At 39.3% G+C, this 23876-nt stretch overlaps 1 protein-coding gene across 2 annotated transcripts in view; it reads right to left on the reverse strand.

The window, feature by feature from the left end:
• RBFOX1 (RNA binding fox-1 homolog 1) overlaps positions 1–23876 on the reverse strand; it is a gene marked incomplete at its 5' end in the record, with an annotated part of 1111952 nt that overhangs the window by 355978 nt on the left and 732098 nt on the right. For both annotated transcript variants that reach the window (XM_082292358.1, XM_082292365.1), the window contains one exon: positions 7180–7221. In XM_082292358.1, coding sequence (XP_082148484.1) covers positions 7180–7221 — 42 coding nt within the window. The remainder of the gene's footprint in view (positions 1–7179; positions 7222–23876) is intronic.

The raw sequence follows: 23876 nt of genomic DNA on the forward strand, positions 1-23876 counted from the left end.
CTTAACTACATTTGTACATATGTATAATACAGATACATATTTGTATGTATATATTTTCATATTAATATTGATTAATGCATTTCCGGTTTAAGATGAATTTATTTTTCCTCGTAATTTTTGCGCTTTGAAAAAACTTTGGCAGCTACTTAAAGCATGATGAAATGTTTCTGTAGAGTAGCAAACCCGACCAGTTTAAACAAGCAGGGTTTAGAAAGATTTTACAGAACAGAAAAAGACCATTAACATCAATAAAAGGACATGATGTCCATATTAAAATCAATATTCCTTCATTCTCTCTACTTGAAAAAATACTGGTTCAAGAAGTCAATGTGGCTCAGTGACTATATGTCCCTATAACACTGCATTGTTTGGGCTCTTCATGTAAATTGGTTTGGGTTTTTTTCAGTTCTTACAATATTTTCAATGCCATTCTTGTTCCCTTTAAAAGTGTTGTTGCTCAGTCTGTTCTTTTATATATGAGTAAATGAGAATAGAAATCTACCATGCAGAAGGACCAAACAGTGTGTTAAAAATCCAGCCCAACCACCTGCAACTGAAAAGCCTTTCCTAGTTTTTCACTTTTTTTTCACCCAAGTGAAAAAGAAAAGTAAATAGTTCAAGCCAACATCACTACCCATGCAAAACCACATAACCCCCACCCAAGCCAGAAAGGCCTTGTGGAAACACCCAGGGGAAAAAAAAACAGAAACAAAACCAAACAACCCAACACCAACCCAAACCTTGCAAAAAACCCAAATCAACCAAGGAAAAAAAAACAAAAAACAAACAAACAAAAACCCCAAGACCACAAACCCCTCCAAGCTGCAGTGTAAACTAGATAGTATTTCCTGCTTGAACTAGGTGTGACACTACAGAGACTATGATCTTTGCTAGTCAAATTGCCTCAGCAACAGCAGAGGTTGAAATAAGAAGTCAGGATAGTATAAACACTGTTAAAGCTGTGCACTCAAAGGTCTAGTTTCCAGATGATCAAAGAGAAACTACAAAAGCCGTGTGAAAAAAGAGCTTCCTCTCAACAAACACAAACTAAGCAAGAAAACCTTTCTTCTTTTCTAGGACAGCCTCCCTGATCACAGCAAGTGCTCTGCAGCAGGAGCTGTGTGCAGCCACTGCAGAAAGTCTGAACCAAAAGTTGCTGTTCTGAGTGCAAAGCTGTTCCCAAAAGCAGTGTGGAGACAGAACTGGGCATTGCTCATGTTTGTGCAGCAGGCACAAGAGAGCACCAGGCTATTGAATTAATGTCGGGTACTGTCTCAGCAGCCCTTAAACTGTCCAAATATATTTCCTTCTATCCCTTCACAGGTTTACCACTGCCTGAACCTTCATTACACTCAGTGAACTATCCCCTGCCCCTGGTTGTCTGTGTACAGATATGAGTTTAAACACCCGTTGAGTAGCTGCTGCATTCCATACAGAGTGCTGCAGCTCTAAATGGAACCTGTCACCCTAACCGGACAGGTACTTAGTGCAAACACTGCCTCAGCCTCACCAAAAATTCCTGTAATCCTTCAGGTCCAGCAGTTATGAAGTACCACACAGAGAAATTACTTGACTGTGCAAAAATGGAAGTTGAATTCAAAAGAAAGAGGCACTTGAACAGTAGAAAAGCCTCTGCCTGCTATTCTCAGAGGGAGATGCCAAAACAACATCAGGACAGGAATGGAAAGTTTTTTGAATAGCATTCCACCAAGAGCAGGGTCAGGACAATACCTAAAGGCCTCTTAAGAAGTCCTGAAAGAATTCAAACAAACCTGAAGTGAGTGGCACCACTATTAAATAAAGTGATGCAAACACTTTATTCTCTTGATCCAAGGGCCCTATTAGCAGTCAGCATTTGAAGAGAACAGGATCCTTGTGGTAAGAAGCCATGGCACTTGAAACATGAACCCCAACAGTTTTCATTACTTTGCCACTGTTTTTTGTCACAATAATATTAAACAACAAATTGGAGGCCAGCATTATGAGTTACTATTCTCGGGAAGGCTCCTAAAATTCAGCAGAACTGCCAAGCAAGACTGCAACTGAATTTTACATTTCTCTAGTTGCCTTTTTTTTGGCACACATTTATTTTAAGCTAAGTTAAAATTTAAATGAAATCACATCCCTAAAATTAACCCTTCTCCTCAGTCTTTTTTAGGTCTTATTTCCAAGATTTTTTTTTTTTTTTTCCCTGAGCTGCGATGTAAATTACTTTTTATGGAACCACTGGGAATATAGCTGGTAAGACAGTGAGTGAGAGTACTCCAATTTCATTCCATGTCAATGTGTAATACAAATCAGGAACCAAAAATACACCTTCTTATTGATCTCACCTACCTGTATCTCCACACTACACCTACACGGGCGACGACACACACAGCTCGCTGCAAGAATAACTATGGGAACTAACGAAGGATCACTTTAAGCCACTTGTCTGGCACATCAAATGTGGCACATGTGAAATCCTAAGGAAAGAGGATGAGTGGTAAACCCACTGGATTGATCAAATTTTAGGAGTTATTTTAGCTTTGCCCCTTGCAACCCTTTTTCCTTTGAGGCACGTATAATACTTGGTAGTTCCAGATTACTCTTCCAGGCAAAACACACACACACTGTGTACAAATGCAGACCAAGCGATTTTCAGAGGAAAGGCAAAAAGTGACATTTTTAGTACTGGCCAGAACCAGCTGCCCTGTTTTGCAGAAATGCCATGGATTGCTATGTTGCTCTCTGGGAACAAGACATCACTGACTCACAAAACCAGCTCATACCCATTTCTTTGCCTCCTGTCCAGCGTGGGAAGAGGTGGATGGAGAGCAGAGGTTTTTGGCCATCCACCACGTATGTTCTGCCCTGCTCTTGTCCTAAGTAATTTCAGAAAACCCTCCAGAATAATATCTACTAAAAAAATCACTTCCACTCCAATTCTCTTCCCCTCTCCAGTTGTTTGTTTGTTTTCATTCAGCTCAAACCAATTGAAAAATTAGTGTCTGTCACTCAATCACAATTTACCTCCTTAGTGCATCAGAGGAATACCACACACAAAAATGTCAATGGATTATTCTTATATCACTGCAGAAAGCTAATGCCACAACAATGAGCTTCAAAAATTTTCTTTAAAAAAGCTTCCAAAAACCCTCATCAATACTGCTGAGCACATTAGAAACCCGATAAATTAATGCACTGGACAAAGACACAAATAAAGCTAAATACTGCAGGATCAATGTTGCTTAAAAATTACGCTGGGCATCAACGCATTTGCTATTGTTTTCTCTACACCTGGCATAACTTTCATACATTTTGGCCGCATGTTGCACTTTATTTCATTTACCATACTAGAGACAAGACAAATATTGAATGCAAAACTTCTGTCTTCTTGAAGATTAGAGCACTATAAAAGTATAAAAGTTGGTATTAAATACAAGATGATCGTTAGAGCCTGCCCTGCCAATATTTCAGACCAGAGAAGGAACTCTGGCTGCATAGAATGCGTCTTGATAATAAGCACATGTGAAAGAAGCTGTTAATTAGAGCAACAACTGGGTCACTTAAAATTTCAGATCAAGGAAGCTAATCACACCATTTACCATTAGACCTCATTGGTATTCACAGGAACATTTATAAAGCCTCCTAACGTTAGAGTTTAAAATTGTCCTCTGCCCACCTTGGAGAGCTCATCTGGTGTTGCTGCATCAGGACCAAAAGCATTAGCTTATATAGCACAACTCATGCCAGTACAGATACAGGAGTTCATTTTAAGCAGCTACACTGAATTAATCATGCAAAATAATCAATTATGAGCTGAAGGTTGGGTAAAGCTCGGTAAGCTTTAAGTTAGCCTGTACATTTAAGTCATGTTCTTAGGCTATGATAAAAAAATAACATCCCAAGTTCAAGTCAGACCAGCCAGGAAGGTTCAGTGGGAACAGCAGACAGACTTCTGAGGCTGCCACGGTCCTTATTTATAGCTTTAGGTACTCCAGCTAATTTCTGCTTAGGGCTCGGATGCCAATTTTCTTCACAGCCTTAAATAACCTGGACCACGCACATTTCAAAGTCTGTTTTTCAGACTGAAATACAAGCAGAAAAGTGCTTTTAAATGATTTTGAGCAAGCTGTGAGTTCTGTGCCTTTACAGGTCATTTCTAATACATCAGAATGCCAACTACACACAGCAACTCCTGAGCAGCAAGAGGCAGGAGGAGAGAGTCAGAGAAGAGGAGAGGGTGTGACTGCCCAAAAAGAGATTTATAAACCAGGAATGGGTAACACAAAACACAATGAAGGGGAGTAAAGAGTCTCATTATTTTCTTTGAAGGAAATACTGATGAAGTGTGTGGAGGGAGGTGGGGAGAGCGATACTGATGAGTCAATCTGCCTTTAAAAACAGACTGTCTTTTTTAGTACAACTCGATTTAAGTGACACCAGAAAGCAAAAAGACATTAACAAACATGAAAACAATTAATATTCAAGGCAGCATGTTGTAATGAAAAATCACTGCCAAGAGGAAGTAAAACTTGAAAAATGGCATTGATGCTTTATTTTTTTTTTAAATCAAATGGAAATTTGATTAGTTAGGTTAGGTTATGTTTCCAAATGGAATAAAAAAGCCCCAACCAGCCTTGTTAGAGATAAAATTCCCATAATTTTCTGTATGATTTCTCATTTAAATAATTCAGGTAAAGACATTGATTTCTAGCTGGGGACTGTACCAGGTTGGCAGGGTAAATAAGTTACAGACTTGTGGTTGTTGTGAAGTCCAAACATTGAGTAGAAAAGGGTTAAAATGTACAGGCTTCCTTAACTATTAGGATTATCATTCATTGTAAATATAATGTATAATGGCCAGAGGATCGAATATGGATGAGTTTCATTACTCTAAATGCTTTATTCCAGAACAGTGACGGTCAGCTGTGCTTTATAATTTACAAGGCAGTGAAAGAGATAAGAGGTGAGAAATGTCTGAATAAACTATTTTATTCACACCTAGATATTTCTTTCTACAGCCACACAATGACTAATTATTTATTTACACTATTATGCTTTTAACAACTCTTTCTTTTGAAACTTTTTTATGACTCTTAAACTAAGGAATTACTAGGGAATCAAAAAAGGAGAGTGGCAGACATTTTCATCTTACACTTAGCAAGGAAGTGGGAGATAGTATCTTTTTTTCATTGTGTTATTAGATGATCCAATGATAATCTGATTTTAACTTGGTTTTACAAACAATAGGATGCCAGCATTTTGTTGTTTTAATCCTGTTTCCTTGTTCTGTTCCAATTCTTTCAGATGGGATGAAGCACTATTATTTTTTTTTTTGTAAAGAGACTGCCTGACAGCCCAGTATTCATGGGAGGTCACAAACCCCAAAAGAAAATACTGCAGGCCTGCAAAACCTAATTCAGCCAATGAAACATTTCTTTAACAGTACTGCTCAGCGAGGGAGCCAACCTAAAAGTGCCAGAATGATCAAGTTACACCCTCATAATGTTCAAAGTGCAACAGGTCCACACAGGATATTTAAATTTCAGTGTGACCTTTTGACACAGCAGATTAACTGTGAAAGCCATAGGAGATCCCTGCTACAGGAACAGAGCTCACACTGGAAACTGTGTTTTGTGTAACAGGAACATCACAGGAATTGTGGAAGCAGATGTACCTAAATTTAGAAGGTTACAGGCATGGTTTTGTCTCTAGGTGCCAACGTTTTGCTATGACAAACGCATAGCTTAGGCTATGCATCCTAAGCACTGAGCTCATTGTTGAGCATAAATGTGTAATACTGGAACAGAAAGATACATGAAAGTTTCACTGCACCACATTTTATCCACTACTTTGAAAAAGCATACCTATTTACTTGAAGAAAGAGCTGGTGGCCTCCTCACATTATATTTCAAAACAATGTTTGCCTTCATTCAAGGAAGAAAATAAAAACAAGAAAAAGAAATGAAAACTTTCTTTGTTCTCAAGGCACTGCTACCTCTTGAAAAGCTTGTCCTTCAGGTACTAGTGCAATATTTTAGCTTTGACAGCTGCTCTGTTGAGACATGACTACTGATAAAACAAAGCTTTGTCGCTCCAGCTCCAGTACAATGCGATGCAGTCACATGTCAGAAGGAAAGAATCGAGGACAATATGTGATGCATTGTTCTTGCCTAACTTGTTTACCAAAAATCCCATTACAAGTGTGGTGAGGACCAGCTGAAGCATCTAGATAGGTTGATGAAGTTAATCTAATGAATGGCTGAATGGACAAGAACACTGCACAATGTACTTTAACTCAAGTATATTCCTTATACTTGCAAGTCATGCAGGCGCTGCTGACGCTTAGCAAACAAAAACAAAATGCTGTTTGTTCTATTCCCAACAATATTTTTGTTTGTACAGAAACTTACCCTTCCTTCAGGCCTGCCTCTCCCTCTCTACTTGCATGTGGGATTTCAAGTGAATACTCATCATGCGGTGTCAATGGTAGGTCTATTAAGCAACACTCAGATGACCAAAAAGCTTTCGGTTGGTTGGGTTTTTTTGGTTTTGCTTTTTTTTCTTGTAGTTAATGAAGGTTCTTATACTTTCCCAAACTAATACTAGAATCAATCAAGAAATATTGCAATGGAAAAGCACCTTCAGAGATCTGTAGCATTTAAACGGAGCAGAGACTAAAAGCTCTAATACAAGAAGGGGGGAAAACAAAAGAGAGGTCAGCAGCCTGGGCTCAGGAACTCCGTCTCCTTTACAGATTGTACACAACCAATACACACTAAAATCACCAGCTACCTCCCAGCCCTGGCACTGGTTCCTCTCTGACAGCACACAGACTACAAAAATCCAAAGGATAACGTATTCTTGTTCAAAACAAGCTCAGAGTGGAGGAATTCTGGGAAGCACAGAGTGACCTTTGGCACTGCTGAAGCTGCACGTGGTGCACGGGAAGAGCTCTCTGAGTGTCACGGGTCCCATTAAGAGGCATTTACTTCCAAATCCCACCACATTACGGAAGAAAAACCTGGATCTACTGCAGCTCTTTGATACTGAGAGATGTACAATATTTACCAACAAGCAACAAATGAACTAAATATGTTCCTCTTAAATTAAGTGATCCATCTGTCAATAGCACAGACTAGATTCTGCTTATGTTTTAAAGAAACAGAGCATCTTGCATATCATTGCACTTACCCTTAGCTGTTCTCTTTCACAACTCATCTGTTGTTTTGAACTCTACAAGGGGAAAAAAGAAAAAATAAAAGCCAAAATAACTCTGAAAGCATAACATTCTTGCCACAACAAAGCTGCTAAGTCTACCTGTCTTACACATATAAATGTTGGCAATGCAGCCATTTATCTAAACACAATATTGTCCTGTGCATCCAGACAGAATCATTACGGCAAAATAATATTTTTTTCCACTTATATTTTAAATTTACAAAGGTCAAAACAAAATTAACACAAGAACCAACAACAAATCGGAAGTAGAAAAGAATCTCTTTTAGCTTTTAAACACCTCATTGGCAGTCCAGTTCAGGAAGAAGCTTTCCTCCTTTTGTGTTCTACCACAAGTCTGTTGTATTTGTGAATATCCCACTGCTTCCGTATCGTGATATATTCACAGCACAGCTCAGGAATAAAGATACAGAAGTTTCAAACAAGTGATAAAACACATTCCTATGAAAACTTCCAGTTTTAATCTGGTGTAAAAGTCACTCTGAAGACGATTTGATTCCTCAGCATTTTTTTTTTCCATACTGCTGTGTTTCTGCTGTGCCAGATTTACAAAAAACACTGTTGAGAGCATGAGAGCTGCTGCTGGGCAGGACCTCACTCCCTGTGACAGCAGACACTGGCCGTGGCAGTGTCAGCACAACTTGGGACGTCCCAACTCTGCCAGAAGGAAGAGGCTCCTCCAGGAAGAGCTCTGGAAACAACAAAAGCCCTGAAACACCCAGTTCCCAGCCTGCTTTCCAGCTCCCCGATGTCTAACCCAGTCATGCACCAGGACCTCTGGAACCAAACTTTCAAAGCTTTGCTCACGAAGGCACTCGGGTGTTGATTTGTTCGCATGGAGAGAGGGTTTTCACGTCTGGCTGGGTTTTGTTTTGTTTTTTTAAAAATAATTTTAGAATAATTTTAGAATCATTAGGGAGCATAATTAGCCTTGAAAGTGTAATCACTGTCAGTTCTGTCATTAGTGTAGATGGCAAACAATCCATAAAACATGAAATCGGATGCAATGTTTCTGAGGATATCTTCAAAGGTTCGGAATACACTTATCACTACTTCGTACTTAGAAACAGTTAAAACACCAACCAATACCCATTTGTACAAGATATTTTTACTCTGTAGCGAAGATGAAAACGGGAACTTCGCAGTAAAAGTTAGGTTACTACAAACAAAATAAAAGTGCCTGTTTTTCATCACAGAAAGAGCCCTAAAAAGTACATTGCAGGCTTAACATTCTACTTGTATAGCAGAAGTTTTACAACAGAGGCCCTGTATGAAAATACAAACCTAACAGAAACAAATGCTCTTTGAAGTTCCTAGCAGGGAACAACAAGTAAAGGAATTCAGCACAGGTGTAATTACAATTTCCCTAAGGAGTCAAATTAAGTACAGCTGAAGCAACTGTCACTTGCAGACTAATGATTCCTCTTTCCAAAGTTCATGACTTTACACCATTTATGAGTCACTTGAAGGTTATATTAGTCTGCATTGTAAGTCTGCTTGCGTAAGTCTCAAGAGTTAATTTCAGATCTGAATTCCACATGAACCTCTTCACCTTGATTAAAAATAAATATAATAGAATATTTCAGTTGGAAGGGACCGACAGTGATCATCTAGTGCAAGTTAGAAGTGAGTTTGGGTTGTTCTGTTCAGGGCCTTTTTTATTATTTAGGTTTTCTGTGTAAGCCCCCACACTAGAGATTTTAACTTCTGGTGGTGGGATGGAGAGGAGAGTTTTGGAATGCAAGAAAGGTGAAATATGTAAGATAACAAGCAAAAAAGTGTATCAAATACTTGTAGAGTGGAGCAAGAGTTGTTGACGAATAAAGCAGATAGTTAACAGTTAATAGTTAATTGACTAATAAAGCAGATAGTTAATTCTGGGTTTAGTTAGTAGCTATCTGCTACTGTAATTTGAAACATAAAATACCTAACATCTCAGACACCAGAAAAATTGTATTTAGGATGGAAAAGAAGTGTTTATGAACAGTGGGAGAAAACAACAGAGCGGCAGAGTGAATAAGCGGACTGCACCTAAACATCCAACTGCTCCTCCATCTCTGACAGCAAAAGCAACATAAGAAAAATATCAATTTACTTTAAAACAAACAGCTCTCATATGAATGTGAGAACACTATCTTAAAGTACTTTTTGATTCAACCACCCCCATGACACTCTGTTTACTTCAAAAGGAAAAGAACAACAGGGGCAATGTGCAGGACACACCAATGGTGACAACTCCCTTGGTTCAAGGTGCAGCAAATGGTTGATTCCAAGCTGTGTTTTAGCTACAACAACAAAATCCATTTCAGAGCTGGCTTCCCTCAGAATGAACATCCACCTAGACAGCTCCCTCATCACCCTTCATACTAGGAGCTTTCCAGAAAAAAGCAGCAAGGCTTAGTGATAAGGCATTATTAGGATGAGATTAAAAGGAAAAAAATAAACAAACCAAATTTACCCTAATGGAAAAAAAAAAAAAATCATAGTTTAAACACGGATGCCATCTGCCTGTCTGGCCCTCTATTTGTCAGTTCAAGTTTATTCAAATGCATCTGGGAAAGGCTCATTTGGACATGAGCAGCTCTCTGTGCATTTCACCAGTGCCAAATTTGCTCTCTCATTATGTCTTTTTTGCTATCTGTGCCAGTTTAAGAGAAACATCCTGGCAGTACTGAGCACTTAAGGGAAAACATAAATAATGCATTTACAATATGTAAACCTGTACAGATAAATGAGAAAAACTGAAAGCCATAACATATTTAATTAATGATCAAGAGACCCTAGAAGCAAACCTTGTGCATATCCTGCAATTTTAAATACGTTGCTTCTCAATCCTAAATTTACTTTGTTATGGCTCTGGATTGAACCATACACAATTAACTATTTATTTATTTTAATTTAAGACTGGTCAGTTTGTTGAGTGTCACTGTGTCAAGCTCTCACCTATTATGAGTTTACAGAAGAATGCCTAAAAGATTCATTCTCTTTAAAGGATTCCATCAAGGAAAAGAAAAAATTAAACAACTAAAGGCTGCTTTATAGGACAGCAGTCTTAGAAGACACTTGTGCTGTCAGGCTCCATCATTTTAAACCAAAAAAAGACCCTTTGGAAATACTGTGCAACCTGCTGGTGTCATTCCCCAGTGAGTTCAGGACTAGAATGCGGAAGACTGTTTTGTTTTCTTTAAGTAACAGTAACAGGTGGAAGGCTGAATAGCTGTTAAATGTATTTATCAGTTATCCACTCTTCACAGAGACACACAAGCCCTGGCTCTGAGGAAACCAAACAGAAAATGGGACCCATCTCTGCATGAATGGACAGACTGAGAGAGCAACAGCATTACTCCAGGTGGTAAGGAATACCAACAGTCCACATGGGAAGGTTTTTTTTTGCTGCCAAGTTTGTTAAATGTCATTTTAAATAAAAGGGCTTACGTGATTGAGAAAAGAGAACAATAGGATGGTAAGAAGGTTATTTATGGAAAGTCTCTGCATAAACGTAAAAGAATATTTTTGCTGCACTAGAACATTCCCAAGTATTTGGTTTACATTTTCAGATTCAAAACCTTTTCAGGACTGAGGCTATTCGAAATGGAGCACAGTGGTTGAAAAATAACAGGTCTAATGTCTTTTATCTTCTAGATATTTTGCCATGACTAAATATGTGTGGTAAACGAAAGGCCCCCTGATATTGCTGCCTTTCTTTTTCCACCTCAAAAAGGACAGTGCAAATTTGATTACCATAATTTCACCAATATCCCCGGTTTTATTATCACAGTCAGTATCTACACACGAACTGTGGAGCTTGAGAGCCAGGTGAGAAAGGCTGAGCAGTCACAGTGCCTTTACCAGAACCTACCTCCCAACTGCTGAGTGCTCATCATCTGATTGAGAAATTGTATTTCTCCTCATTCATACATAGATTAAACAGCTGCAATCAAACCATAGATTATCCTTTCACAGTTGTAGCAGTTGTATTTCACCAGACACTTTGAGACAGTCCATACCATTTCATGCTATCTGCAAAATCCATCTGTCAGCGCTTTCTCTCATTAGACACTCATCTGACTGTAAAAGTCTTCTGTCAAAAATTAAATTCTTGGGTTTTTTCCTTGCCACGTTACACAAAAAGGCTGTGCAACACAAGGACACACACCATGCACTGCTGTATTGCATTAGGAAACAGTCACTTCCCCAGCATCTTTTTATTACTTATTAGCGTTCATCATCTCATTGCCCCGCAGAATTCAGAAGAAATGATACTCCAAGTTATTTAATATGTGGAGAGAGTGTGGGCTTGTACATAAATGTATAAATAATATTGTGTATTAATCTAAAACTGCTTCTCAGTACTACGTGTGAAACCCCAAAACCCAAATGAAGAAACAACATCCATCCCAAGAGCTCACAATGCTGCGTACTAGAGCCCAAGGTGCTCAAACACAGAGGACTCATTAAAAATACCAGTAATTGCATAAATATACAGGATGAATTGAACTGGAAATGGGGGTTTCAGAGCCTTTGCAAGTCACAGCAACATCTAGAAGCTTTCAAACATAACATCAGTATTTCTTCCTCAAGGAGTAACTGGGATCGTCCTTTTCCTCTACAAGATGCCTAAATTTTCATGGACATGTCTCCTGAGAGCCCCCAAATGTTGAGGAAAGTCTAAGGACGTGATAATGTGCTGAAAACCCTTAGACTTCATGTTCCATTGTGTTTCTAGCACATAGGGGCACAGAATGTATATGTCTATGCATATGCAAATTCTTTCCAGAACAGAGCGCTTCGGGTTTCTCTTGGCTAGGTATGTGTGTTTGCATGCACAGAATTTTAATTTCCTGGGGTTTTATTACCACCATCAGTTATTGTGCTCCAGCAGTGGCTGGAGGGACTGATTTATTCTCCAACGCCCATGGCTGGGTGTTGTATATCGACTGGTGCTGCTGTCATAAATATATTTGGGTGAAGAACTGTCTCCAATTCCGTGGGTAATACGAAGCAGAGTTAAGGTTTCAAGTGTCACATACAAGTGGGTTTATTTCTACTGGAAGAAACAGGCAATTATTATGGCCCATTGAGCTCAGATTAAGCATTTCCATCAAAAAAAGAAAAAGAGCCTAGTGCTACAATCCTTGTAAAGCTGTAAATGCAAATGGGGACCATCTCATCATCCATAAAAAATAATCTATAGTTTTATAGGCTTTTCTCCCTCTCCTTTTCTTTTTGCCCTCAAATTAGCAACCCATTCCAAACAGGATCATTTTATTGAGACAAGGAAGAGTAGAAAATCTCCAAAAATAAAAAGAAAACTTTTAAATATTTTTTCACATTAAATTAAAACAGTTTGTAGGCAATTATTTCCTTTTGCAAAATGGCTCCTTTAATCAACTGAGAAACCTTAAAGTCCAATTTTCACCTTTTCTTAGCTTCAGGATAAGATGTTTCTTCACCAAGATTTTCTATAGTGCTTGAACAACACTGTTACCTGGAAAACAGAGGGGTCTGGGAGGTTTCTTGTTTTGGTTTTGGTTTTTTTTTTCTTTAATTTTCAATTTCTTTGTTTTTTAACAGCCTTAGCTGCATGCCCAAAGCATGCTGCAGGTCACAAAGACAGCTATGTGACCAAATTTGCCTCTGGCTCCCTGAGTGTATTCAAGGAAACTTGTGGTGCTGCAGCATAGCCTGGAAGTTCTTCCTTTTCCAACATCCCTGTGAGTAAAATCCCTGCAGGATGGCACAACAGCAGCCAGCACTGCAGCGTTCCCCGTGCTCAGGTTAGTTCCCTGTTTTTGCAAACACAGTTTAGGAGCTGTGGGTCTTTGCGATGAACTTGTGAAAAGTATGGTGCAGGAAAGGACAGTGCTGCCTTGAATTTGGATCTACACACTCTGTGACCAACCCTTGGACACTAAAGCTCTGGAACTTACCTTACAGAGGACTTTAATATAAATTAGGAAAATGATCTCGAAGAAAATATCTTTTGCAGGTACCATTCCAGATAAACACTTTTGTGGGAAAGCCTCAAGATGAAATTCTGGATGTACGCTCTGCATGGAGCAATCCCATGAGAAACTTGATCTATAGTTAGTATTCGAACATAAACTCCTTTTATATATAAAGGACTAGCCACAGTGCATTTTATTTCATTTCCCTGCATAGCACAGAAAATACTATAAGCAATAATCTGAAGGCAAAGGCAATGCACTACAAAGAATAAATGGACACTATGAAAAATGTAATCAAAAATACTGTGATGTTAAAACAGCAAGCAGTATAAAACTAAAGCATGTTATCTTACAACGTAAACAGGCCCAAACTAAGCCTGCCATATTACATGCATTACCCTATCCAGGGCAGCACAAATAATTCTCGTTGCATAAGCATATTATTATTACAAGAATTTACTCTTGTAAAATCTTGTACCTTTGGGGAAGAGTTTTAGGTTTCTTTCCTTAGAGTCTCTACACAGAAAAAAAATTAAAATTGCAGATAATGACATGAATACCAATTAGGTGATAAACTCCAAAGCTAATGTAAACATAGAATGAAGAAATTGGAGGTACTAATTAATATCTGAGCATCAGGTACTGCTGAATTTTGAGGGTCTGTATTACCCAAACAAGGCAATAAATCACATGTGCTACATAATAGGTTATTTGAAGTAAAGATCATGGACAGAGATGACACTAAAAACTGTAGGCCAAGAATATATAGTAAAATCAAAACAGGGTTTAAGTAAAAACTCCACTTTACATAGATTTTTTTTTTTTTCCTAGAAAATTACTACTAGCCTGTTAAGGTGGCAGTTATTCCAGCTGCAGGTAACGACTCAGAAAGACACTTCAAGGCAGAGGAGGGAACAGCAGCCTGACAATGAGGATATCACTGGAGACAGGCATGGATTTCCAGACAATTACCAAAGCCAGTTATGTTACAAATTGCTGCTATAGACACGGCCTGTGTGCTATCAGCAAACATCTGCAGGCCTACTTGCTGTGCTTGTGTGCTGATAAAAGTAAGTCAAGTTCATTCAGCCACCGATGCTTGACAAATTACAAAAAAACCAAAACACAGCTTTTATCTGGCAGATCCACATTATTGGCTGGAGAGGTCATTACAGGAGGAACTGGTCTGAGAAACCAGATATTGCCAGGTCAGCAAGAAGCCAACAAACTGGCAGATATCCAGACTTTCATTTGTCCCCCTCCTCAGAGCTGCCCTTTTTCCAGTCAAAATATTAATCTTCAGAGTGTCCTAAAGAGAAAGGCTCTGTGTGTGTATCGGTATATTTATATGTGTAAAATAGTTTACTTTATATGAAATTATCCAAAGCATACTAAATAGTCATTCTGCAGTATTCACCTCATAGATCAATCATCAGTAAATTGATCTGCATAACTTATTTTATTCATCTACAGGTGAAAAAAGGAAAACCTTAGAATATTTAATATTAATAACTATTTCTATTCTAGGATTGTTTTTAAACTGATTGATAATTAACAGCATCCTATTATAGAGTAATTTAGTTGGTTAATCAAGCTATTGATTTTTTTCCCTTTGTTTTTGGTTTGGGTTTTGTTTCTTTATAGACACAGATACAGACACATACTTTATATACATACTCTTGTCAGTAAAATTTGAATGCAAAAAAGAGGCGAAGACCATGAAGTGCAATAACATGACAGTCTGTTTTCATGTCTCACTTGTCCTAAAACTTGACGTTTTGGTAGATAACTTCATTACTTATGAAACATATACATGCTGCTTATCTTTAGCTCTCAGGAGAGAATTTCAAGGATGTGAATACAAGATGAAAATTGGTCATTAGTATCACACACGTTTTCAATAGGATGGTAGGGATAATTTAGGCATTAATGACACTCAGATACCTTTCTGTGTTGGACTGGAAATGCACTGCTAGCGCCTGTGTTTGCACGCACAAATCACAAATCCAAACACAAGAGTTGTACCCTTTGCCACACTTATCAGGGGCTTTTTTGCTATGAATCTTTTGAGAGAAGCAGAGGTTGCCTTTGCTTCACTAATTTATCAACTTCTGGACTCTGCAGGTGACACTATTTCCCGAAAGCACAGCAAGACATATAGGAATTATGCTGTCATGAAGTTTAGAGAGAGAATTTCACACCCTATGTGCGATGCTCAGTAAATACACCCAAAATCAGGAATGCGTCTTCTTTGATTTTTAATCAATTAATGAATTAGTCCCAGAGGGAAAATCACGTCTGTCCCCCCTGCCCTGGGGCTGCTCTTACCCTCACAGCACGAGCCCACCTGGCTCTGCATCAGGGTTCACTCGCCCTCTCCATCACACCGCTCCTCTGGCCATTTCTGTACGCGCAAGAAGCTTGAATCAGCAGAAAGAGCAGGCAGGAATTTAATGAGCTCTAGGACCAAACCTGCCATAAGGAACTACTTACATAGTTTTTTACAAGTCTGATAATGTTCCTCAGTGGAACTGTAGGTTGTACGAGCAGGCAGAATGTTTGGCTCTCAGAGCCACAAACCAATCACTTTGGAAAGCTGTTGGTACTCACTTGCACCCCATGTAAAAAACCTGGTTCGGTTCTGATTTGTACTGTAAATCTTACTTCCCAAAGGCAGCACTTTGCCCTTGCTTACAGCAACAGAATTGCAGAGGAACTCTACTGAAATGAGTAGCTTAGGTTTTGTGATTTAAAGAAGAGTAAAAGTCTTCTGGCAGTCGTCTGAGGAATAAATCGTGTTCCTTGCATTTACAAAATTGCTCATAGATTCACTGTGTCTCAGAGTATTCCAGAGACGTGGCAAGACAGCGCAAATGCTTCTGGTGCACCCAAGGATCATTACCTAATAACTTTCAAGAGTTTTCCAGGTTCATGCTATCAGTAAGAAATCACAGATTTCATTTTGGACTAGATGACCTTTAAAGATCCCTTACAACCCAGCGTATTCTATGACTCTAAATAAGCAGTGCAAGCAAAACCAGTAAAGCACAGCCAATGCTGTTTGAGCAGTGAAACTCACAGATACAATTTCTCTTATCCAGTAGTGCTGCACCAGGGCTGAGTGTGACCACATGCGAGCATGTCCTGTCCCTGACAGTGTCTCACATTAGAACTGCAGAGGTATGGTTCACACTTTCTTTACTTATATCCCCACACAGAGCTGAAGTAACTCTGCATTCCCTCGCTCAACTAAGGAACTGCACCCTTGAAGGAATTGTTTTCTGAATAGTCAAAATTCTTTTCCTTGCCAGGGAGATGTACCTTTCAGACCTTGGAAGTGTTTAACTGACCTCCCCACTTGCCCATGGCTACCAAGTGAAAAAACTCGTGAGAAAGCCAAAGTTTCTTGAAATCTGCAGCATTGGTATCCTGAGAGGAAAGTGTTTTATTCTGCACAACAGCCACATCCAATAACTACACAGGGAAGGAAGGGCAGAGTACCTTAATCTCCTCTCCTAAACACCTTAACTAACTATAGAAGATGCAGTGCCTAGCATTCAATAACTACTCAGTGCTTTGACTTGTTCCAGGAACACATTACAGAGACTGTCAATAAACTTTAATTAGCAATATATTTTTAGTGGCAGTGCTACAGCTTGCTGCAATGAAACATTTCTCCCAAGAATTCTCCCAAGAAAACTTGACACTTAATAATGAAAGACATTTAGAGATTGTCATATAACAGCATCCATTAGGGCACTGTATTCTTCTCACTCAGAAGTGGGAAGGTTACCTTGAACACGTAAGTCTCATTTAAAATATTCTTTACTTTTCTGTTAAGAAAATGAACAAACATTGGCAACAATCAGGTGCAGATGACAAAGTTAAACACTTTCTTTCACCTTTTAATGAGACCACAGCAATGGCCTTACTGTCCTAAAAACAGCAAAGTAGAGGGAAACACTTAAAACTTGCGTATGTGCATGCACCTGCATGCAGAGCCAGGCTCATTTTGCAAACGAAATGTCAGGTTCTTCAATGACCTCGACGATAACAAGCTTGAAATTGTAGCTTCAAAACTCTATTGTGTCTATACTTTTTGAAATAATTGCAATGGCACATTGCATGCCATCCTCATGCATGAAAGTGCTGCTCCCAACACCTCTAAAAACTTTGTGATGAGCTATGATGAGGTGAAGTAAACTGGGAGCTGAAACCCTGTCCCTTGAGAAAGCAGAAATCTTTTACTGTATAAACAAGAAAGATCTAAATATCATCTCTTTTTGCAGTAAATATAACCTCTTTTCTTCTTCACATAACTGTATATATCTTCCCTTTTCTGCCACACCTTAGCCCACACTGAAAGTCATCAAGGACAAAGAATTCCATCTACAAGTTTTCTCACTTTCATCTGTAGCTCTACAGACAATAGAGATGGAAAGGGGGGGAGAGAGAAGCATCTCTTCTACCTCCATGTATGTCTGTGTGTTCCCATTACAGGAGGGTATAAACCAAACCACAATATTAATGACTCATTTCAACATCACATAATATACAGGATCAATATAATAACTGCACACACCATTCAAAAGGAACATTTCACCTTCGTTTGCATGCAGGTAACACTGCCAGTGTGGTGGCCCAGCCTGTGTGTTCAATACACCACAGCTGTAGCCTCGAGCAAGGTGTCATTTACTCACTGTTTTTCACTCATTTCATTCCCAACGTTTGTAACAATCCTGTGCTGCTTTTACACCTGAATTTCTAGAACTTCCTACACTAAACGTTGCAATGAGATAAATGTGCAATACTACAGAAAGTATTTTGACCTGCACATTATTTCTTTTTGTCCTCCCTTTTCCTCCCAGAAACGTTTTATTAACATACACAAAGAAGCAAAGCGAAGCCAAGGCCCTGAGGTGAGTCCCACACTTGCAAGGGTGTGCACATCACCTGAGAGGTGTTGGGTCAAGCTGCTCAAACTGAAACCCACTCCCTGTTTGACCAGCTTTCAATGACCCCAAACAACTCCTCCCACTCCAACAGGAATAAGCAAAGTACCAGCAGAAATAATTTGGAGCTCCTCAGAGCTCTGAGGTAGGTGGCCCTCGGGGAGACCCGAGAACAGGAGAATTGCAAAGAGCAGGATCAGTGCTGTGATGCTCTGTGTGGTCATTCAGATGAATCACAATCTGATTCAGTGGACCCAAGATCCAAATAAACTCATTCTTTTTAAGCAAGGGAGCCTTCAGGTGTGCCACATTTTTGAGCCTGGGATTAGTTTATGAGATAAAACGATTTTTAGTGCTATGATGCAGAAGCCATTCTAGTCTGCTAACTACCTGAAACACCGAGATCAATTTTGAGAGTAAAACATCAATTACCTCACTTACTGAGACAGGATAAGCAGCAATTAAAAGGGTAGGCAATGCTGCTCTGCATGAGGTTACTTGTCTGGTTTTTCAGTATATCACAGCAATTGTTTTGATTTCTAATTGCGTCTAGAGACTGGAATTCAGGCCTTTTACACCTCAGTATGCATATTCTGAGACAAGGGTATCTCATTAGCTAGATAAAAATTCCTGATGTGTCTCAAACAGGCACACACAATTACAAACAACAATTAATTTCCATTGCGAAAAGATTCTTTTGCTTAAGAATGATGACCTGGGCTCAGCTACACTGTACCACCCATCCTAAACAAATTAGTCTAAACTATGGCATGCCTGGTATTTAACACCCGTAACATTAGGAAATAAATCCTGCAGGAACTAAGCACCTCTAGAGAAAATGCAGCCTTTGTCTGCCTTTGCATGGCACCAAGGTCTCTGAACCAGGAAAGTTTAGGAAGGCCATGGGATAGCCCTGAAAGCCTGGAAATAAGGAGCAAGTGTCCAACACAGGAGGGAAGGAGCTGCTGTTTGCTAACACCAAGCAGCACTGACAAACTGGCCACAGATCACAAACAGCACCAACTTCCCAGGGGTCCAGAGACAGGAAAATCTTAAGTGACAAAACAGGCAGCTTCAAAGGCATCATTACATACACCCAGAGCTGGTTACAAACCCTCTGACAGAGACATTTGTTCATCAGATTTGCCAGATCAACAACAATGGGAAGTTCTGCAGGGAGTGCTCTGCTCAGTAACGCCCCGAGAGTTTCTGTAAACTCATTCCCTCTCCTTCAGCTGCTGAGATGCTGCTGTGATGGGTTTTTTAGGGAGCTGAACCTTCCAAGCAACCCAGGCACCTGCCTCAGGTTCCCAGAACCTGCAGCTGCCGACTGCCAATGGACAGAGAGAGCTGGAGACCCCAAGTCACAGCGATTCAGTGGCTCTAGAGCATCCACATGGCAAAGGTCTTTATTTATAGCTCCACTTTTAAAACTGTAATTAAAAAAAATTACTTCCATTCTAAATAAATACAAAAAGTCTTCATTCTAAATAGCGACAAAAACCTGTTCTGCAACATCAGATTTTCCACAAAATTGGATATTTTCCCCCCATTTCTTTCTTTTTTTCCCTTTTCCCAAGTCTGAGCTCTCACTGTACCTCTGTCTGATTGTTGAAGAAGATAAAGCCCTCTTGTAAAAATGGGAAACCTCCTTCTAGACTCTAACCTTGGCAAGTGTGCAGCAGTGTGACAGGTTACAGATGCAGACTGGCAAGAGAGCCACACTTCTCACTCAGTGCACGCTGCCCGTGCTAGTCAGGGGCAATAATTCATTGCAATGACTGCACAGCATTCTTTACTAAATAAAGCCAGACTTTAAATACATCATGGAGATGTCTTCTTGTAGTTTTGTTGTTTTTTTCCCCCCAAAGCCTTTCACTTGAGATTCCTGAAACACTGTAATTCATATGTGTACATTTAGCAACCTGGAGACTTGGGACTAACAGCACTGCAAAGAAGGGGAAAAAACCACCAAGCAGCTTTCACCTGCCCAAGTCTGACAGATATCAATCATGAGAACTCTTTTTACCTGAAGGGAATAAAAAATACCTTGATCTCATGAAAACAACGATTTGTGAGCATCTATTAAAGAGATTTTTTTCATTTCCTGCATATTTTATAGTGGTTCTCAGTGCTGCTCAATTCCTAGAGCTGAATCTCCTGAGTAAGCAGTATTTGACCATATCTTACAGTGTGTGTGTGTGTGTGGTTTGCATTCTAAGGCTGGGGCCAACATTGATTTTATTTCCTCTTAGTATTTTATAGTTATTAGACTGCAACAAATTTTTCCTAAGTCAAGTATGGATTTAAATATGGAAGCCAAGATGGAAAGGTACTGCATCCGTACTATGCCATAAATTTAGTATATTTGTGATTTTTTTTTTTTTTTTTTAATTTAATTTTTACTGTTAAAGTTATAAGGGAAATAACTGTGTGCCTAGTTTATGTACCAGCTCCTCTGGAAACCCAAGGGAGACTTTGAAACACTGGAAAGAGCCATGTACTGCTGGTCTAGCCTTGCCTTGCACCTCACCAGCTTCTTTACAAAGAACAGTGTTGCCACCATCTGTCTTTAGGAGAAAAGAAACTGAAAACACACACACAAAAAAACCCCCCGAAACCAAACCAAACAAAATTGCAAAACCAAACATACCAAGAAAGAAAGAAAAAAAGGGAAAATATTCTGTCTCAAAGCAAGTCAATAGCAGAAGCAAAATGTGGGATGGGGGTGTGGGAAGGGAATGATATCCAAGTCCATAGGCATTATAATAGAAAATGGATTGAGAGAAACACAAAATCAAGCAAGGAAGGAGTTTGTCTGCATTTTAAATAGCTTTGCTATCATTATCTAAATATCCATCTCCATGAGAAATAAGACAAAGCTGCCATTTCACAGGGAGAGTGTGGAAGGAAGACAAGTCATTTTTTGGTTTTATTTGATAGTTCTGAACTAATTATATAAGAAATATGTCTATAATCACTTCTTTTTGAGAAGAAAATAAGTTCAGCAGCTATCTAGGTATCAGAAAAAAAAATCTTGAAGGTTTCAGACATTCTTCTTGTACATGTCATGTTCCAGCTTCAGTAATGTGGAATGCCTTGGGCCCAGAGAACAAGAGAAGAAATATTCTTCATTACCAGGTTATATAAAACCCCTCTCTGATGTCTGGAATTATTTTCTAAAAATGAAAAAGAATACTGCAGACCATTTTCACTGCATTTTACTCCTTGTAGTGCTCAATAACCAAGTTTCAAAACCCATTTTTCCTCTGTGTTCAGAGGCAAAGAGGAACATATGAATAGTGACTGCCAGACAGGTGAGAAATTTCCCTTCCTGCTGAGCCTTGGTAGTCAGCTCTTACCAAGCTGAACAACCCCACATTGGCTCAGGATAGCACAGATTAAATCTTCCTAAAAGCAGTAAATATTCTCCTGGATGAACTGCTGGCACCCTGTCACTTCCAACAAGAACTAAACTGGTATTAGGTGGAACATCAAGTGCCGTGTTTTAGTGGAGCTGGAGTCAATTTAAGCCCAGTACCAAGAGCTTGAAGCTTTGTCTTCCCTCCCCTAATGAGCACTCTCAGCTTGCCCATTACAGAGCAGCCAGTCCCTCCTCAGTGCACTCAGAGAACTGCACTCCTGGTGCACCAAACCCACAGCAGCTCCCACCAGCTCCCTCCCATGCTCCAGCAGCCCCCATCTGCGTGGGTCAGCTGAGAAATGCCTTCAGTTAGATGGAAAAAAGAGCACAGAACACTTCAAATATTAATGCATCATTGCCAACAAGCTTGACACAATTCCCCAGTATTTACAGGTTTCAAAAAGCTGAGATTCTTCCCCTGTGACTGCCCCCTGTAAAATATAACCACATGTATGTTGTAATACAGTATTATCATGCACAATACCAGTGGAAAAAGATATCTTAACCATCTATGTTTAGGTCTAAGGGCATCCCACAATACAAATAAATAGTACAAAACCCCCACAAATACATACCAGAGCGTACTGAGCTTAAGAATCAGAGCCTGTTTCAACATGAGAGCAATTCTGCTGTTAAATACCAAAAAAAGTTGGACCACGAGTCAACAACCCTTCCCAATGGTACCCAGCTGTACCTGCCACTTGGTCTCAGCTGTAAAAGAAACAAGCAGGATGTCAGCAGAACTGAAGATCATTATGATGACTTTTATTGCTCTGGAAATATTAAAAAAAAAAAAAAAAAAGAAAAAAAAAAAAAAAAAGAAAAAAAAAAGCCAACCCTTTCTTTTTTACCTTACAAGAGTCTGTATTTAAGAGACAAATGTGGCAAATCATAGGAGGGGAAAAAAAGAGGGAACATTCTGCTTTCCTTTAATATCTAGATCATGCTAATTGATCCCAGTAGAGTCCCTCATTGCCAGACTACTGCAATTAACTCACCGATTTCTGTATTTGTATGATCCTGCTTCTGCTAATTACAGATGAAACAATCCTTTGGAGGAGGTTAAAATTCCCCTCTCTTTTCCTGGGGAAAAGCATTAACACCTTTTCAAGCACTTGCAAGTTTGTAAGACCTTCCAGGGTCACCATCTGCATTACAAGTTTTATTTCAAGAGCACAACACAGAAATTAGCAAAGGCAATGATACTGTGCAAGGCAAGCAGAGGCAGCAGCACCTTGTCAGTGCAGTTCCATGGAACAACTGTTTTCCCATGGAAGAAGTATGGTTCTTGACCTGCCCAGTTCTATTGGCCATGCACTAAATTTTAGCCATATGTGAAAAAAAAAAAAAAAAATTAATTAATTAAAAAATAATTTTAAAAGTGTATGGCAGAGGCCTTAAGACACTTCATTGCAGGTACCACAAACAATCATGGAATCCCAGAATGGTTTGGGTTGGAAGGGACCTCAAAGATCATCCAGTTCCACTCCCTGCCATGGGCAGGGGCACCTTCCACCATCCCAGGTTGCTCCAAGCCCCATCCAACCTGGCCTTGGACACTTTCGGGGATCCAGGGGCAGCCACAGCTGCTCTGGGCAACCTGTGCCAGGGCCTCACCACCCCCACAGGAAACAATTTCTTCCTAAAATCTAACCTAGCTCTGCCCTCTGACAGTTTCAAGCCATTCCTGCTTGTCCTGTCCCTATTCAGGAATGGCCTGTGAGGATTTGTCCACACCTAGTAAAGGATATTAAACTGCTGACAGCCAAGTGAAGCATTAACATAAGTTGCTCTGTTACGAAGATACTGAGTTGTAACTTCACAGATGACTGGTGGCAATCTAAGAACTTGAGAGAAAGAAAAAAGCATAAAAAAACCATTGCTGGAGTCAGTTTGTTTCAACCAATGCCTTCAGGATATCCATTACTACTACTTCAGTCTGAACAAAGTGTCTTCATTTTCCATAATACTGAGGTGTTTTGGCTTTTTGTCTCAAATAACCACAGTAATCTCAAAGAGAGGAGGGAAAATATCGGAACTCTTTCACTTAGACTTTACAGAATTATTCATAGCAGCTTATAAATCTACTGGGATTATTCAAAACTTGAAAAGAAACCCAATATTTCTATCCTAATATTGCACGTACAGCTCTCCAGCAATTATAAAACACACTGCTCAGTACTTTCTTTAACATAGGCTGGCTTGAAATTAATTGTTCTGGAAAGAAGTAAGTAGATCTCATTTACTGCTGGAACATAAGTTGAATACAGTTTTCATGTATTAAAATTATTCCCTAGTGGCCAAAAGAAATGAACAAAGTCTCAGGGA

The sequence above is a fragment of the Coloeus monedula genome (genome assembly GCF_965178545.1).
Source record: "Coloeus monedula genome assembly, chromosome: 16".
NCBI classification, from domain to species: domain Eukaryota; kingdom Metazoa; phylum Chordata; class Aves; order Passeriformes; family Corvidae; genus Coloeus; species Coloeus monedula.